General features: G+C 51.1%; 1 protein-coding gene across 2 annotated transcripts; it reads right to left on the bottom strand.

Moving 5' to 3' along the window:
• Positions 1-7,327: 7,327 nt before the first annotated feature.
• Positions 7,328-14,833, bottom strand: LOC100921474 (cylicin-2-like). Of its 2 annotated transcripts, none has more exons than XM_003775072.4 (3): positions 14,489-14,833; positions 8,472-8,750; positions 7,328-7,971 (listed from the first exon to the last, which is right to left on the bottom strand). In XM_003775072.4, the coding sequence occupies exons 1-3, from the start codon at positions 14,736-14,738 to the stop codon at positions 7,703-7,705; spliced, it is 798 nt and encodes a 265-aa protein (XP_003775120.3). In that variant the 5' UTR covers positions 14,739-14,833; the 3' UTR covers positions 7,328-7,702. The 2 variants fall into 2 exon arrangements, with proteins under 2 accessions (XP_003775120.3, XP_031800536.1); XM_031944676.1 differs by lacking the exon at positions 14,489-14,833 and adding an exon at positions 8,893-9,377.
• Between the last annotated feature and the right edge of the window lie 1,301 nt (positions 14,834-16,134).

Genomic DNA, 16,134 nt, shown 5'->3' with positions numbered 1-16,134 from the left:
GGCGGAGCTAGTTGATTAGCACCGTGAGTCTGGGAGCAGTCTCCCGAGGCCAGAAGCTTCTGAGCACCCCAGGGCAACCCCTGGGGGACTGGAGGTCCCTCGTAGGGCCCCACCCCAGTAAGCTTCCAGGGCCTTAGACAGGGGTGGGAGGGCGGGAGGGAGGCGGAAAGGTGAAGTGAGGGTTTTGAAGGGGAACCTGGGATCACCCAGTGGGGGGTAGGGGAAAGATGCCTGGGGGCAGATGGGGCCGACGGTGGGAAGTGTTTTGGGGGGGGTTTGGGAAGTGGTGGGGGGCGGGATGGGGAGTTTAGCGATGGGGGGGGAGGTTGTTTTTGGGGGCGGGATTCGGTTTTTTTTTTTTTTGGGGAGGGAGAGTTTTAGGGGGGAAAAAGTGGGGGGGTGGGGGGGGTTTTTGGGGAGGGGGGTTTCGTGGGGAGTGGGGGGAGGGGGGGTGGGAAGTTTTGGGGTGGGGGTGGTTTTCGGGGATTTTTTGTTTGGTAAGGGGGGGCGGTGGGGGGTGGTGTGGGTTTTTTTTTTTGCGGTGGTGTATGGGGGGGGGGGGTGGTGGGGGGAGTGGGAAGGTTTTGCATATTTCGGGGAAAAGAGGGCGGGGGACGGGTTGGGGGGTTGGGTAATGGAAATGAAATGTGGGCAGATGTGTGTTTTAAAATTTAAGGGAATTTTAAATTTTTTGGGGTTGGGGTTTGAGGTGGGGGGTGCGTTTGGGGCCCGGGGGTTTGGGAAATTTTTTTTGGGTTTTTGGGGGCTTTTGGGGCGGGGTTTCGTTTGGCTTTTGGTTTTTGGGTTTTTTTTGGGGGGGGAGGATTTTTGGGGGGTGGGTTTTTGGTTTTGGGGTTTTAAATGGGGGGGTTTTGGTGGGGAGGGGTTTTTGGGGGGGGGGGGAAAGGTGGGGGGGGGGGGGGGGGGGGGGTGGGGAAGTTGGGGGGTGGGGGGGTGGTGCTTTGGGGTTGTTTTTGGGCGGGCGCAGAAGGGGGGGGGGAGGGGGGTGGGCGGTGTTTTTGTTTTTTGCGGGGGGTGGTGGTGGTTTTGGGGGTTTTGCGTTTTTGCTGGGGTTTTGTTTTGGGTTTGGTGTTTTCGGGGTGGAAAGGGTGCGGGGCGGGTTAAATGGTGGAGAAATGTTAGAATGGGATTTTGGGAGGGGGGGGGCGGGGGTGGGGGGTGGGCGGTTGGGGGGAGTTGGGAAAGTTTGGAAAGGATGGGGCGGGGGAGGGGTTGGGAGGGGGGGTTGGGGGTTTGGGGGAGGGGGCTTGTTTTTTGGTTTTTGCCGGTTTTGCGGGATTTAGTGGGTTTTTGGTGAGTTTGGTGCGTTTTGGATTTTTGGGGCGGTGGCTTGGATTGGTGGGGAGGGGGGGGGGGAGGAGGAGGGGGAGGGGGTGGGGGGGGAGGGGAGGAGGGGGAGGGAAGAGGAGGGGAGGAGGAAGAGGGAGAAAGAAGGGGGAGGGAAGGGAAAGAAAGAGGGGGGGGGGAGGGAAAGGAAAGGGAGGAAAGGGGGAAAGTAGAGGGGAGGGAGGGAGGGGAGAAGGAGGAGGGGGGGGAAGGAGGGGAAGGGAAGGAGGGAGGGGGAAGAGGGGGGGAAGAAAGGAGGGAGAGGGAAGAGGGGAAAGGGGGGAGGAAAGAGGGGAGAAGGAGGGGGAGGGGGAGGCAGTGGAGGGGGAGGAAGAGGGGGGGAAGGAGGGGGAGGAAAAGGGGGAGAAGGAGGGGAGGGGGAGGGGGAAATGAGGGGAGGGAGGAGGAGGGAGGAGGAGGGGAGGAGGGAGGAAAGAGAAGGAAGGGAAGGGGAGAAAGAGGGGAAAAAAAGCAAGGAAAAAGAGGAGGGGGAGAAGGAGGAGATGGAGGGGGAGGAAGTGGAGGGGGAGGAAGAGGGGGAGAAGGAGGAGGAGGAGGGGGAGGAGGAAGAGGGAGGAGAGGGAGAAGGAAGAGGAGGGGGAGGAGGAGGAGGAGGGAGGAGGAGGAGGGAAAGGGGGAGGAGGTGGAGAAAGGGGAAGAATATAGGAAGAATGACGGGGAGGAGGAGGTGGGGGTGGGGGAGGGGGAGGAGGACGGGTAGGTGGAGGAGGAGGGAAAAGGGGAGGAAGGGAATGGCGGGGCTGCTGTTGCATCTCTTCCTCCAAAGCAGCCTCGGCCTTCCTGATGAACTTATCCACCTTCTCCAGCAGGAGATCCACCTTCTGCTCGATCTTGGCCAGGTCCCTCCGGATGCTCTGCTGGTCCTCGGCCTTGCCCTTGGAGGACTTGGCGTTAGGGCCTCGCTTGGAGCCGGAGCCCCCTTTGCCCTTGCCCTTGGAGCCACCTGCCGGTCAGAGAATCACAAGCAGAGCCGCTCTCTGGTTAGCGGTGGTTGGCGCCTCCCCGAGGGCTTTGAGGCCCGTCCTCCGGGGGCGCCCGTCCCCACCCAACGGGGGAGGCCAGGGGCGGGGGTGGTCTCCCGATCCTGGCCTGCCGCCCTCGCTGCTCCTGAACCCCAGAGGGGCCGCTAAAGAGCACGCCCTCAGAAAGTCAAACCTTTAAGTTTTTCCAGGTGGGGAAACTGAGTCCTGGTCAAGACTTGCAGGGAGCTAAGGGTAGAAGGGAAGAGCTAGGACTGAAAGTTTGGAGCTCACTTTCCCTGGGGGGGCCCCCAGAGCCCCAGCTCCCTCCCTCTCTCCCTGTCTCTCTGTCTCTGCCTCTCCCTCTACCCCCCCTCTCTCTGTCCCTCCTCATGTTGCCATTTCTCCAGGTCCCCCAAACCTGGCAAGCAGACCATGGGGGGGGGGCTCTCTCCCTGACTAGGTGCCCAAAGCCCCAGCTTGGGGCAGGCCTCCTTCCTCCCCTTCGGGTTCCTCTCCAAGTCTCTGAGCTCCCACCTGTGTCACTTGCCTCTGGCCTAGCTCTGGGCCCAAGCCAAGCCCCCCACTGCCCACCGTGGCCCTTCTTCCCCAAGCTGCCTCCCCCTCCCTGCAGCCTTGGCCCCTGCCCCCTCTCCTTCCGAAGCCTTGCTCCCACCCATGCAAAAAGAAGAGCTAAGGTTCAAGGTGGAGGGGGGGGGGTTGGAGGGCTTAGAGGTGGGGGGGGGTCTTAGGGCTTGGAGCCAGGGCTCAGGCTGCCTTTGATCCTCCTCTTGGGGGTCCCTTTGCCTTCCATGAAAAATACAGAAAGGTTTGAAATAGACCCAGTCCTGGTCTGAGGGAGGAGGTGGGAAAGCTGCTTTCCTTGGTCCCGACTCCTCAGTTTGTCAAGAGTGTCGCCCCCCCCTTCACCTGAGCCCCCGGTTACCTTCAGGAGCCATTTCTTCAGGTGCTTTAGCTTCAGCTGCAGCTTCAAGGGGAGGACCCAGTTCCTCGGAGGAGTCGTCTGCCTTCCTGCCTTCCCAGCACCCTTTGCTGATAGACAGGGTTGACTGGGAAGCCCAGTACCAATCCTCCCTGCCCTCAGGCAGATCTCCACTCATGCTTTCAAAGGCTTTGCCCCTGGGGGCTTTGCCCTTTAGCCCTGTCCTGGGCTGGTGATGAGAGGCAGCTATGGAAGACTGAGCAGCTGCCTCTGATGTGCCAGCTTCCAGAGGGCAGAGAGAAGTGGCAGCAAGAACCTATTGGACATTTATAAGTTTAATCCTGGTCCCACCCTCTCCTCCCACCTTTCCCCCACCTCCTGCCTGCCTCCTCTCTCCCCCACCCCCAAGGAACTTTCTAGGCCATCCCAGGGGCTGATGGGACTGTCTTTCCACAGTCCCCCTAAAATTCCTTGTCCCTCCCACCAGCGTTCCCTCCTCCCCGGGACCCCTGCGCCTCTCAGCCCCCAGCTCAGTGGCCTTGCTCAGCCTCCTTCCGCTCCCCCACCGGCACCTTTCCAAAACCTGCTCTATCGGGGGTCTGGGAAGAAGCTTTGGGTGGGACGGAAGAGACTTGTTGCAATGTTACAACTTGGGAAGAGCAGGGGCCTCTGGGGGAGGGCTGCGGGAAAGAACAGCACAGGAAGGACAGGAAACACCCAATCCGGGCTTGGTGCACAGGGCCCCTCCAGGTCCAGCCTCGGCCACCCCGAGGCCGGCAGGGGGGCCCCAACTGACCGAGACCGGGGACAACCTTGGTGGCCTAAGACCCGCCCCGAATCTGCCCCCTCCTGTCCCCCAGAGGGGCTCGGGCTCCAAGGGGGCACTGCTCCACTCATTGTCACTAAGATGTGAAACATCCACGAAGCCCTCCTGCTGGAGTAGCCCACAATCCCACAGTCCCAGCATGCTATGGGGCTTCAGCAGACACCCGGTCTAAAGACCCACAGGGCCAGTCAGAAGCTCGGGGCCTCCCACTGGGGCCCTTCGGCCTACTCGTGCTCAGACCCTTAGAGACAATGCTCTGGGCCAGCCCCGCCACCATTCTGGCCGCTCCCCAGTTGTGGACCCTGTCTCTGGTTCTGGGCCCTGTCACCATTCTGGGCTTTGTTCATTGTTTTCTCATCTGGGTTCAAAGGCCACCTCACACCCCTGTGACGTATAGGGCTTTGGGCAAGGGGCCCTTCTTCTCTCTGGGCCTCAGTTTCCCCATCTACAAAGTGATTCCTCTAAGGGGGGGATCAGGAGCTAGAGCCCACTTCCTCATCCTTGCCCCTTGCAGGGAGGGGGAGACTTGCTCTTCAGTTACTTGCTGACAAAGTGATAGGGTGTCCCTTTCTCTAAGAGGGGGTCCTAGGAGCCACAGCCACTTTCTCATCCTTGCCCCCTGCGGGGAGGGGGAGACTTGCTCTATGTGCTGACAGCCCCCATCCCTAGGCTGGGGCCTCTGTGATCTGAGCCCGTTGACCTCTCAGGACCCCACAGAAGCTCCCCACTACCCCATTATGGGCCCTTCCTTTCTCTGGGCCTCAGTTTCCCCATCTACAAAGTGATTCCTCTAAGAGGGGTCCTAGGAGCCGGAGCCCACTGCCTCATCCTTGCCTCCTGCAGGGAGGGGGGGACTTGCTTTATGTGCTGACAGCCCCCATGCCTAGGCTGGGGCCTCTGTGACCCGATCCCAATGACCTCTCAGGACCCCACAGAAGCTCCCCACTGCCCCATCATGGGCCCTCTGGGGCAGTTGGGCCGTCTCCTTCTGCCCCAAGGAGAAGCCGTGCTGAGCCATGACGGGGGCTGAGGTGGGCCGCCCCTAAGCCTCAGTTGTCCATATTTCTTGTCCCCTGGAACGGTTTTCCTTGGGTGACTTCCCCCCCCCCCGCCCCCGCTGCCCTAGTTCTTCCCATCCTTGAAACTTAGGCTACTTTGTGTGACAAACCACGGAACAGCCCGGCCCCTCGGACGCTTGCCAGGGGCCGTGGCCTTCCTCCCCTGCCCGTGGTCCCGTTCCGTGTTTCTCTTTGGGGACACCGAGCCCTGATAAGGCAGAGTAACAAATCCGCGGCCCCGTGCCCGCCAAGGAGGGCCACGGTTGCAACACTTCTCGGAGCCTGTGTCCCTGTGCAATCTGCAGGGAGTGAGGTCCCAGGGTTGGTGGGAGGGCGGCGGCTCAGCAGCCCCGCACTTTGTATCAAAGAGAAACTAGGCCATGGGAACCGGAGCCCCCCGGCCCCCAGCTCTGCCTGGGAACGGGCAGGAGTGCCCGCCTTGGCTCTCTGTGCCCATCTTTCCAGTGGCCGGGTCTTAGGGCAGCCGGGGATGTGTTTGTGACCGCTTCCCTCTGGCCTTGGGGTCTCCTGCAGACCATGCAGAGAGGTGTCCAACTGCAGCAGAAATGGGGCCGCTCTCCTCTCCACCAGGGTCCCTGAGGGAGCAGATCCCCTTAGCGAAGCCCTCATTCCCATTCTCTGTGCTCTGTGGGGTTGTTATGGATTTTATTGCCCGTTTCCCAAACACACTGTCACGTGCTGCTGAGCCCTTTGGGGGAGCTTTGCAGGCCTGGGCCGGGTGGTTGATTCCCTGCTCTAGAACAGTCTTTTTCCTTCTACAGAAAGGGAAACCGAGGCATACTGAGGCATAAGGCTGGCCTAGCTGCAGCCCTCAGAGTATACTCCACCTGGGACTGACCTGGGGCCTCCCCAAATGCAGCTGCAGCTGCTCAGGCCCATAGAGGGCATGGGATTTGCCAAAAGTCAATCCCATTCACAACTGGGCCATGGAACTGGAGAGCTGTAAGGGACCCTGGACATCCGGGAAGTCAGGAAAAGCACCTGGGGCCCCACCCGACCCCTTTGCCCCGCCTCACGCTGGGTACGGGCCTCATCTGCGAAATCCAGATGGTACAAAGATCAGCCACAGCCTCAAGGGGCTCCAGGGGGCCTGCAGGCAGCCATCTCCGCCCACTTCACCCCGTTACTTCTGAGCTCTCCCTTCTCCCCTTCGACCGGCCCCTCGATCTAAGCATTGGATGTAGTTCCTCCCTCCTCGAAGTACTTCCTGCCACCTCATGGGCCCAATCCCCCATTTGCCTGGGGCTGAGGGCCTTAAGAAGCAGGGCCTAGCCCCCAAATGCTGGCCCAGGCTGTGGGGGCCCCCTCCTGAGCAGGATGCAGGTGCCATAGCTGTGGCTCTGTGGGCTGCTCCAGCCCCGGGCTCTGCCCTGACGAAGGCCTCGGGAGCCAAGTCGCCCCGGGCCGCAGATCCTTGCCTGTGCTGAGCTCAAAGACTGGGCTGATGCCTAGGGAAGGGACCTTGTTGGAGGTCACTCTCCTGGCATTCCCCCGGACTTCCCTGCCCCTGGCTCTCTCCGTCTGTCCAGCAGTCCCAGCCCTCGGTCGGTACCAACATCACCACGGGGCACGTGTCAGAGTAATGGCTCCTGGGCATCTATGCTGACTTCCCACTCTTGTTCTAGGCACCCTGGGCACCCCCTGCCTCCTGGCCAGGGGCTCTCTTGTGGCTGTGCTGCAGCTCTGTGGGTCAAGATTGGGGGGAATCCCCGAAGATTCGGGCCTGCTTTGGAACGGCCACAATCCCTCTTGGTTCAAGCACCTGCCCTCTGGTTTGTGTTTCCCATTTCTCCCTGTAGAACCGGCTTCATCCAGCTATTGGCTGGCATGTTATCTCCCCCTTAGGGCCTAAGTCCTTGGGAGCAAGAGTCGTCTTTTGCCTCTTTTTGAATCCCCGGCTCTTGCACCTGACACTCAGTGTTTAATGAACGTTCATGGATTTCTGGGAGCCTCGCATGGGAGGCCCGACCGGGAGGTGGGCAGCCTCCGGGCCTGTCCCTGCTCCCTTGTCTTATCTGGACCGTGGGGCTCCCCGCCACGCTCCCGTACCGAGGCCGAGGGCCAGAGATTTTCCCCATCTCCCGGGTTTCCTTCTCCTACCCGCCTCTCAGCAGCCGCCTTAAAAAACCAAACCGAAACACAGAAGTGCAGAAGGAATAATATTTATTTTGAAGTCACACTATACTTTTTTAAATAATGCAGAAAATGTTGGTGGTCTTAGCCAAATTTGGAGAGGGGGGAATAGACCACCTGTGTGACTGGGCTGAATAAGGGTACTTGGAGAGATCCATATTGAGGACACTAGTGAGCCTGTGCTGGAAGACACTGAGGGACAGGGCCTGGGGAGAATGGCTCTAGGACACGGGTCCTGGTAGACCCGGGAGGCCAGCAGGGAGCATTTTTTTTCTGGTGTTTCTGCTGTGCTCAAGCCTCTCAACGATGGCTGTACCTCCGGTATCCTGGAGCCACCTCAGCAAACCCTGTAGACCTCAGGCTTCCGTGTCCTCCTCTGCCATGGGATCCCCTCCTAAGCAGCCTTGTCAGAGCTGCTTTTGCGGGGTCTGCCAACCCGCCTAGCCACTCCCTTCTTGGTGGTTGTGGCTTTCTTGCCAGGAGGACGGCCTCTCTTCTTGCCCTTCTTCTTGTCATCCTCTTCCTGAGGTTTGGCGCTGCCCTTCTTCATGGCCTTCCCTTTGGTCTGCTTTGGCTGAGAGCTCTTCCCTTTGCCAGCTTTGGCGGCGGATCCCCGGCGCCCCTTCTTGGTAGCTGGTTCCTTCTTGGCCTTCTGAGCCTTGCCTGTCAATAAAATAAACAACAGAGGCCGGCCTCCCATTAGGACTTGACATGAATCTAGCTGGAGGGTGTGTAGGTTCACTAGACCTTTTTTCATTGAGCCGCCCAGATGTACAGAATCCATTTTTATTTCCCTGGGCCCAGGTCCGGGTCTAAAGGATTGAACCTGGAAGAGATTTTTGAAACCATCGAGTCCAACTTCCTTCCAAACTTTCCACGGGAGTGAACTGGCCCAGAGAGATGTTATTTACCCGAGCTCTTACCATACTGAGGCAAACCTGCCCAGAGGTAAAGATTTTAGGAAACATCCAAAGGTGTGAGTCCCTTGGCCTACTAGGAGGGAAGTGAATCAAGTCTTGGTTAAAGGCAATCAATGAACCAGAGAAGGGATTTGTTCGGGGATGGCCTCTCCCAAGTATGGGACAGAGGCGAGACTGGGAGCCGGGAGAGCTCGTCCCCTTCTTGGAGACTCCCCCCGACCCACCCCAGGCCATTTTCTCTACCTTTTCTGGCTTTCTTCTTGGTAGCTGCAGTTTTCTTGGTAGTTTTGCCATCTTGCTTCTTTGGAGGTCTTCCCCTTTTCTTGGGTGGCGGTTTCTCACCCTCCATTTTCTCAACAGAAGACAGCAGGACATCCACGTTGTTCTTAATGCTGGCCAATTCCTCCTTCATGCTGGCCAGGTCATCTGCCTTCACCTTGACTAACTTGACAGAAGGACCCTCCTCCAGCTCACTGCTAGATGATGATAAAGCTCTTTTGTTTCGATAAACTATCCCAGAAGCTGAAAAAGAAGAGAAGAAAGGAAAGAAAAGGCAAAATAAAGATTATTAATGAAGTCACCCGGGGAATCCTGGGTAATTAGGTAAAGGGGGGAAAAGGCCGAGGGCAGGCTTTGGAAGAAGAGGTCTAGGTTCAGATCCTACCGTTACTCCCTGCCAAACTTCTGACCATTTTGTAGAAGTCTTGCTGATACGTATCCGACGATTTTTAGAATAATCAATCAATCAATGACCTTTGTATCTTTTATGTGCCCCGCCTGTGCCGGAGACATGAAGTGAAGGGCCCAATACTGCCCGTCCCCAGAGCCGCTGTTCATATACCGGAGACGGAGACAGCACGGAAGGTTATCTAGGATTTAGCCAGGCCTGGTAGACTCAGGGAGGGGCCCCCTAGCAGCTAAGGCGCTTGGGAGATGCTTCGATGCAGAAGGGCTCTAGAGAAATCGAGGCGCAAGTGAAGCGGCTGAGCGCCTCAAGCACGGAGCCAGTCGGCTGAAGGGTGTGTGCAAGAAACAGCAAACTGGTTAGCGTGAGGCATGCCAGAGTGAGAGCAGGACGGTGATGAGTAATAAGGTTGGGGAGGTGGGAAGGACATGGAAGGTCTCAACAAGGGAATCCGGGGGTTCGCCTTGGAGGGAGACGCTAGGAATCCGTCATGAAATGGCGGCGTGATCTGCCGGCACTTTAGGAGCAACACTTGGATGACTCCGCAATGGAGGAGGGGAGCGGAGGGAGTTACTGTAGCATCTCCGGCTTGATGAGGGCACCGGAAGGTACCAGGCCCAGAGGAGAGAGGGGGGTATATTCAGAGGCGGCAAATTAGAAACAAAATGATTTTGTGAGATTTTGGGGCAAGGGAAATGAGGCAGCCACTGAGGGAGGCAGCGAGGGAGCGTGGGACGGGATGCGATAGTCCCAAGAGCCTCAATTCAAGTTGCCTGATACTTCCTAATTGCGGGATCTTGAAGGAGACTCTGTGACCTTGAGGAAAAATGAATTTCGGCCTGTTTCTTCATCTACAAAATGGCAACGATGAGGATCTTTTCTGCAGGGGTTGCTGGGACAGTCAAGTGCGCTAAAAATCGTAAGGCTTAATTAACTTTTATAAGAGCTATGTATACATTAGTTATACTTGTCCAGAGATGGGAAATGGGATAGTGCTTTCTCCTGGGGCTCCCTATGGCAGGGAAATCCCAAGCAGGGCCCAAAGGGAGCAAACCAAAATAATGGCTCTACTCTATTTGAAATTTGGCAGAACCCTTGGAGGAGGAATCCTTTCCCTTTTCTGTGTGGAGTGTAGAAATGGGGGGCAGTCTACAGGAGCCCTCAGAAGAAAAACATGTTTAAATGCATTTAATAATGTATTTATTAATGTAATAATTAATAAATGCCAATGCTTCTAGAAATGTTAGGCTAGAGGAGCCCAGATGTGGCTCAGAATAAAGATTTTTGAACTGGAAAATAGAACACAAATGCTTGCAGAAATTCTGAGCTCAGTAGGAGAGCCCAGAAAGGCCTTAGAAGAAAGATTTTAAAAATATACAATAGAATTCAAATGCTCCTAGAAATTTTGGGCAGACTAGGAAAGCCCCAAAAGGCCTTAGAATAAAGGTTTGTAAAATGGAAAAGGGAATACAAATGCTTGTAGAAATTTGGGGTGTCTAGGTGAGACCACAAAAGGGGTCAGAATAAAGATTTTGAAAATGGAAAATAAAATAACAAAGCTTGTAGAAATTTTGGACAGACTAGGGGAGCCCAGAAATGCCTTAGAACAAAGTTTTTAAAAATGGAAAATAGAGAACAAATGACTGTAGCAATTTTGGGCAGTCTGGAGGAGCCCAGATGTGGCTCAGAAAAGAGATTTTGGAAATGTAAACTAGAATAAAAATGATTGTAGAAATGTTGGTCAGTCTGAGGGAGCCCAGAAAGGCCTCAGAATAAAGATTGGTAAAATGGAAAAGAGAATCCAAATCCTTGTAGCAATTTTGAACAGTGTAGAGAAGTCCAGAAATGCTCAATAAAGAATTTTACCATGTAAAACAGAATACAGAAGTTTGTAAACATTTTGGGCACAACAGGGGGCCCAGAAAGGCCTTAGAATAAAGATTTGTAAAATGTGAAATAGAGGACAAATGCTGGTAGCAATTTTGGGCAGTCTGGGGGAGCCAGACTCAGAATAAAGATTTTGGAAATGTAAACTAGAATAAAAATGATTGTAGAAATTTTGGGCAGACTAGGGAAACCCAGAAAGGCCTCAGAAGAAAGAATGTAAAAATGTAAAATAGAATACAAATGCTTGCAGAAATTGTGGGCAAGCTAGGGGAAAGCCAGACATGGCTCAGAATGGAGATTTTGTAAAATTTGAAATAAAATGGCAATGCTTGTAGAAATTTTGCCAATCTCGGGGAGCCCCAAAATGGCTCAGAATGAAGATTTTTAAAGTATGACATAGATCGAATACAAAAGCTTGCAGAAATTTTGGGTACACTCGGGGAGCCCAGAAAGGCCTCAGATTAAAGATTTGTAAAATGGAAAAGAATAAAAATGCTTGTAGAAAGACTTGGCAGCCTAGGGGATCTCAGAAATGGCTCAGAAGAAAGATTTTTCAAATGTCAAATAGAATACAAATGCTTGGAGAAATTGTGGGCACACTAAGGAAGGCCAGAAAGAACACAGAATAAAGATTTTTAAAATGGAAAATAAAATAAGAAAGCTTGTATTAATTTTGGGTAGACTAGGGGAGCCCAGAAATGGCTCAGAAGAAAGAAATTTTGGGCAGATGAGGGCAGTCTAGAAAGATTTCAGAATAAAGATTTGTAAAATGTAAACTAGAATACAAATGCTTGCAGAAATTTTGGGCTCATTAGGGGAGTCCAGAAAGAGCTCAGAATAAAGATTTTTTAAATGGAAAATAAAATAAGAAAGCTTGTATTAATTTTGGGTAGACTAGGGGGGCCCAGAAATGGCTCAGAAGAAAGATTTTTAAAATATAAAATAAAATCCCAATGCTTGTAGAAATTTTGCCAATCTCAGGAGCCCAGATATGGCTCAGAATTGAGATTTTTAAAATGTCAAATCGAATACAAATGCTTGCTGAACATTTGGGCACACTAGGGGAGCCCAGAAAGGTCTTAGAAGAAAGATTTTTAAAATGTCAAATAGAATGCAAATGCTTGGTGAAATTTTGGGCACACTAGGGGAGTCTAGAAAGAGCTCAGAATACAGATTTTTTTAATGTAAAATAAAAAAGCAAAGCTTGCATTAATTTTGGGCACACTAGGGGAGTCCAGAAAAGCCTTAGAACAAAGACTGTTAAAGTATAAAATAAACTCCCAAAGCTTGTAGAAATTTTGCCAATCTCAGGGAGCCCAGAAATGTCTCAGAATGAAGATTTTTACAGTATAAAATAGGATATAAATGCTTGCAAAAATTGGGGGCAAAGAGGGGGCACAGAAAGGCCACAGATGAAGGATTTTTAAAATGTGCAATAGAATTCAAATCCTCCTAGAAATTTTGGCCAGACTAGAAAAGCCCAGAAAGGCCCTAGAATAAAGAGTTGTAAAATGTAAAAGACAATACAAATGCTTGTAGAAATTTGGGGTATCTAGGTGAGAGCACACATGGTTTAAAATAAAGATTTTTAAAATGTAAAAGACAATAACAAAGCTTGCATCAATTTTAGGTAGACTAGGGGGGCCCAGAAATGACTCAGTAGAAAGATTTGTGTTTTATTTATTTACTTACTTACTTATTTATTTTTGCTGGGGTAATTGGAGTCAAGTGACTTGCCCAGGATCACACAGCTAGAGTGTTATGTGTCTGAGGCCTGATTTGAACTCAGGAAGTCCTGACTTCAGGGCTGGTTCTCTAGCCATTGAGCCACCTAGCTGCCCCACAGAATAAAGATTTTTGAAATGCAAAATAAGATAACAAAGTTTGTAGAAATTTTAGGCACACTAGGAGAGTCCAGAAAGACCTTAGAAAAAAGATTTTTTAAATGGAAAATAGAATAAAAATGCTTGTAGAAATTTGGGGTTGTCTGGGGGATCCCAGATATGGCTCAGAATAGAGATGTTGGAAATCATAAAACAGAAATGATTGTAGAAATTTTGGGTAGTCTAGACGAGTCCATAAAGGCCTTAAATTAAAGATGTGTAAAATGTAAAATAGAATACAAATGCTTGTAGAAATCTTGGGCAGAATAGGGGAGTCCACAAATGGCTCAGAATAAAAGTTGTTTTTTTTTTAATGTAAAATAGAATACTAATCCTTGTAGCAATTTTTGGTAGACTATGGGAGCCCAGAAATGGCTCAGAATAAAAACTTTTAAAATGTAAAATAGAAGACAAAAGGTTGCAGAAATTTTGGTCAGAATAAAGATTTTTAAAATTTAAAACAGAATACAAATGTTTGTGGAAATTTTGGGCACAGTAGGGGAGTCCACCAATGATTTAGAATAAAGATTTTTAAAATTAAACTAAAAGGCCAATACTTGTAGCAATTTTTGGCAGACTAGGGGAGCCTAGAAAAGACCCAGAACAAACATTTTTAAAAAATAAAATAGAATACAAATGCTTGTAGCAATTTTTGGCCAACTACGGGAACCTAGAAAAAACTCAGAATAAACATTTTATAAAAATAAAATAGAATACAAATGATTGTAGCAATTTTTGGCCAACTACGGGAACCTAGAAAAAACTCAGAATAAACATTTTATAAAAATAAAATAGAATACAAATGATTGTAGCAATTTTTGGCAGAGTAGGAAAGTCCAGAAATGGCTCAGAATAAAAATTTTACAATGTAAAATAAAATACAAAAAGTTGTAGACATTTTAGTCAGAATAAAGATTTTTAAAATTTAAAACAGAATACAAATGTTTGTGGAAAAATTGGGCACAGTAGGGGAGCCCAGAAGTGGCTCCGAAGAAAGATTTTTTAAATGTCAAATAGAATACACATGCTTACAAGGAAAAGGAATTATAATGAAATACAGATTAACTACAAGAGGTTTCTTTTTAGGTTTGTGAGTTCCAGGTTAGTCATGAATGATTACCTTATTTCATTCTGCCCCCCCTTAACTGCCCCTCCCTTAGTTCTTCCCCCAATTCCTCTGTTCCTTAACACCCACTCTGCCTCTTAAAAGGTCAAGAGTCCTTGTTTAATCATCTTTTTTGGCATGAATTTACTTCATCCGGTGCTCCTTGCTTTTCTTATCTCTTTATGGAAACTTCAAACTTGGGTGCCTTCCTAAGTTTCCTTCCCAACATCAACATTATAATTCTGTCCTTGGCTTTTTGGGGGGTATTTTTAGTCATTAAAATGCACACTTGTAAGGAATAGCTAGAATTGTCTCAGTCATGAGACTGGATGGGCCTATGACTGGCCTGCTGCCAGCTATTTGGGGCCTAGAGGGAGGCAACCATGAGACTGTACAGGCCTGTGGGCAGCCATTTTGGGCCTAGACAGCCTGTGGTACTTGTCTGTCCTGAAAATGGAGGCCAGAATCACAGAGCTGTGAAAGAAATTTCCAGAAATTTTGTTTCCAGGCTTACTTTAAACGTCTTTTCCCTTTTCCTTTTTTTTCTGGTTACATCAGAATGTTTTAGAGGAAGGAAAATGTTTAGAAAATCAATTCCCAAAGTACATTTACTTGTTCACCCAGAATGAGCTGAAGTAACACCCCCATCTTGCCCCAAGCCATCCCACCACCCTTCAGCTTTTCTCCCACATCCTTTTACCTTGAACTTCTGATTCCTCAGTTGGTGACTCCCTGGCTAGAAATTCATAGTCGGAAGATGACTCGATATCAACAGGCCCCTCTTCTTGGACTTCTAGGTTGGAAGAGTCGTCTTCGTTCTCCTCAGTGAAAGTGCACCATCTTCTTGGTGGGGGGCAGGAGTTACAGAAGCAGGTCCACCCGTAGCCTTCCTCAAGTGTTTCTTCTTCCTCACCATCCCCCACTTCATCCATGGGGATTGGATCCCCCATGGCGCCCCACTCAACTAAGGCCTCTGAGGAGCCTCGCTCGAAGCTCCTGTCTTGTCCTCAGCCGCAACCGAAAGAGTGTCCAACAGGAAATGCAGCTGCCTCCTAGTGGGTCTTCCAAACAGTAACCCAACCACGACCTTGACAATTTCCTTCTAGAACCTTCCATACTTTTCTGTACATTACTTCCTAGATGGGAGGGGGGAGCAGTGGAGGGAAAAAAACTGCTGCTGTCATAGACAGAAACTCTTGACAACATTTCCGCAAATGGCGTCCCCATTAGAACTCCTCTTGGGCCAGTTATACCGTTCCGGTACTGGTACTGGTACCGGCAAACATAGACTCAGAACCTGAGTTCAAAGGTGACCTCAGACACTTAATAACTATGTGACTCTGGGCAAATCACTTAACCCTAATCACTTCTCAAATAAAAGAAAAGAAACAAAGAGAAAAAGAGAGCATCCCTCTCCTATGTCCCAAGATAATCAAGGGGATTTGAGAATAATATTTGTTATTGGTGACTTTTTTTGACTGGGTTCCTTTCTCCCTCTGGAGGCCAAATACAAAAAGGCTGACCTCTCTTGCCAGAGACAGCCCCTCCTCTATGGAAACACAGATATCTTGTCCCCCACATCCTTCCACACCCCAAATCTTTTCTCCCCTAAAACAAACACTCTCAGCAACTTCAATAGCATCCTCACATGGGAGAGCCTACCACCTCTGCTTCTGGCCCATGGAGACCCCGCACCGAGGCCTGTTTTGGGCCAAGCAGAACATGTACCCCCTTCCCCTCCAGGGCCCCCTTTCCCATATCTGCCAACAGGTCTCCCCCACTTGCTCAGCCACCTCTCAGGCCTCCCCTTTCAGTCTCCCTTCCTTCTGCCTCCAACCATCCCCAGGATCTCCTCCTCAGTACCCCAGCCCCAGCCCCAGACGGGTCAGCCACGGTTCCAGGACTGAAGCAGCCCGGAGAGAGCCCACAAATGGCCCCACAGACCCCAAACCATGGGCACCAGGCTCTTTAATTCAGAATCAGCAGAACTTGGAGCATGTGGCTGCCATGGAAGGGAAAGTTTTTATTGCACACGTAGATACCAAGTGATCTGCACACATTCGCACAGACACACAAACACACTCACACATGCCCATTCTCCTAGAGACACACAGGTACCTATAAGGTATTCTCTGTGCTCAATCACACGCAGAAAAACACAATTAAATACACACACACAAAGGTGCCTGTAGATATTCTCTCTGTACAATCACATACACAAAAATATATTTAAATAGAGACACACAGGTGCCTATAGATGTTCTCTGTGCACAATCACACACACAAATATACATTAAAATAGATCCAAATACACATTCACATAGACACATACAGTTACCTAAAAGT

This window comes from Sarcophilus harrisii, chromosome X, assembly GCF_902635505.1.
Source record: "Sarcophilus harrisii chromosome X, mSarHar1.11, whole genome shotgun sequence".
Taxonomy (NCBI): Eukaryota; Metazoa; Chordata; class Mammalia; order Dasyuromorphia; family Dasyuridae; genus Sarcophilus; species Sarcophilus harrisii.
Note: the sequence above shows the minus strand (reverse complement) of the source record. Positions and strands in the feature narration are given on the sequence as shown.

Excerpts from the sequence above, each read along its gene's own strand:
- LOC100921474 (XM_003775072.4), bottom strand. The coding sequence starts at position 14,738 with ATGGGGGATCCAATCCCCATGGATGAAGTGGGGGATGGTGAGGAAGAA. Across the intron at positions 8,751-14,488 it reads TGAGGAATCAGAAGTTCAAG|CTTCTGGGATAGTTTATCGA; the intron begins GTAAAAGGATGT and ends CTTCTTTTTCAG. Across the intron at positions 7,972-8,471 it reads CAAGAAGAAAGCCAGAAAAG|GCAAGGCTCAGAAGGCCAAG; the intron begins GTAGAGAAAATG and ends TTTTATTGACAG.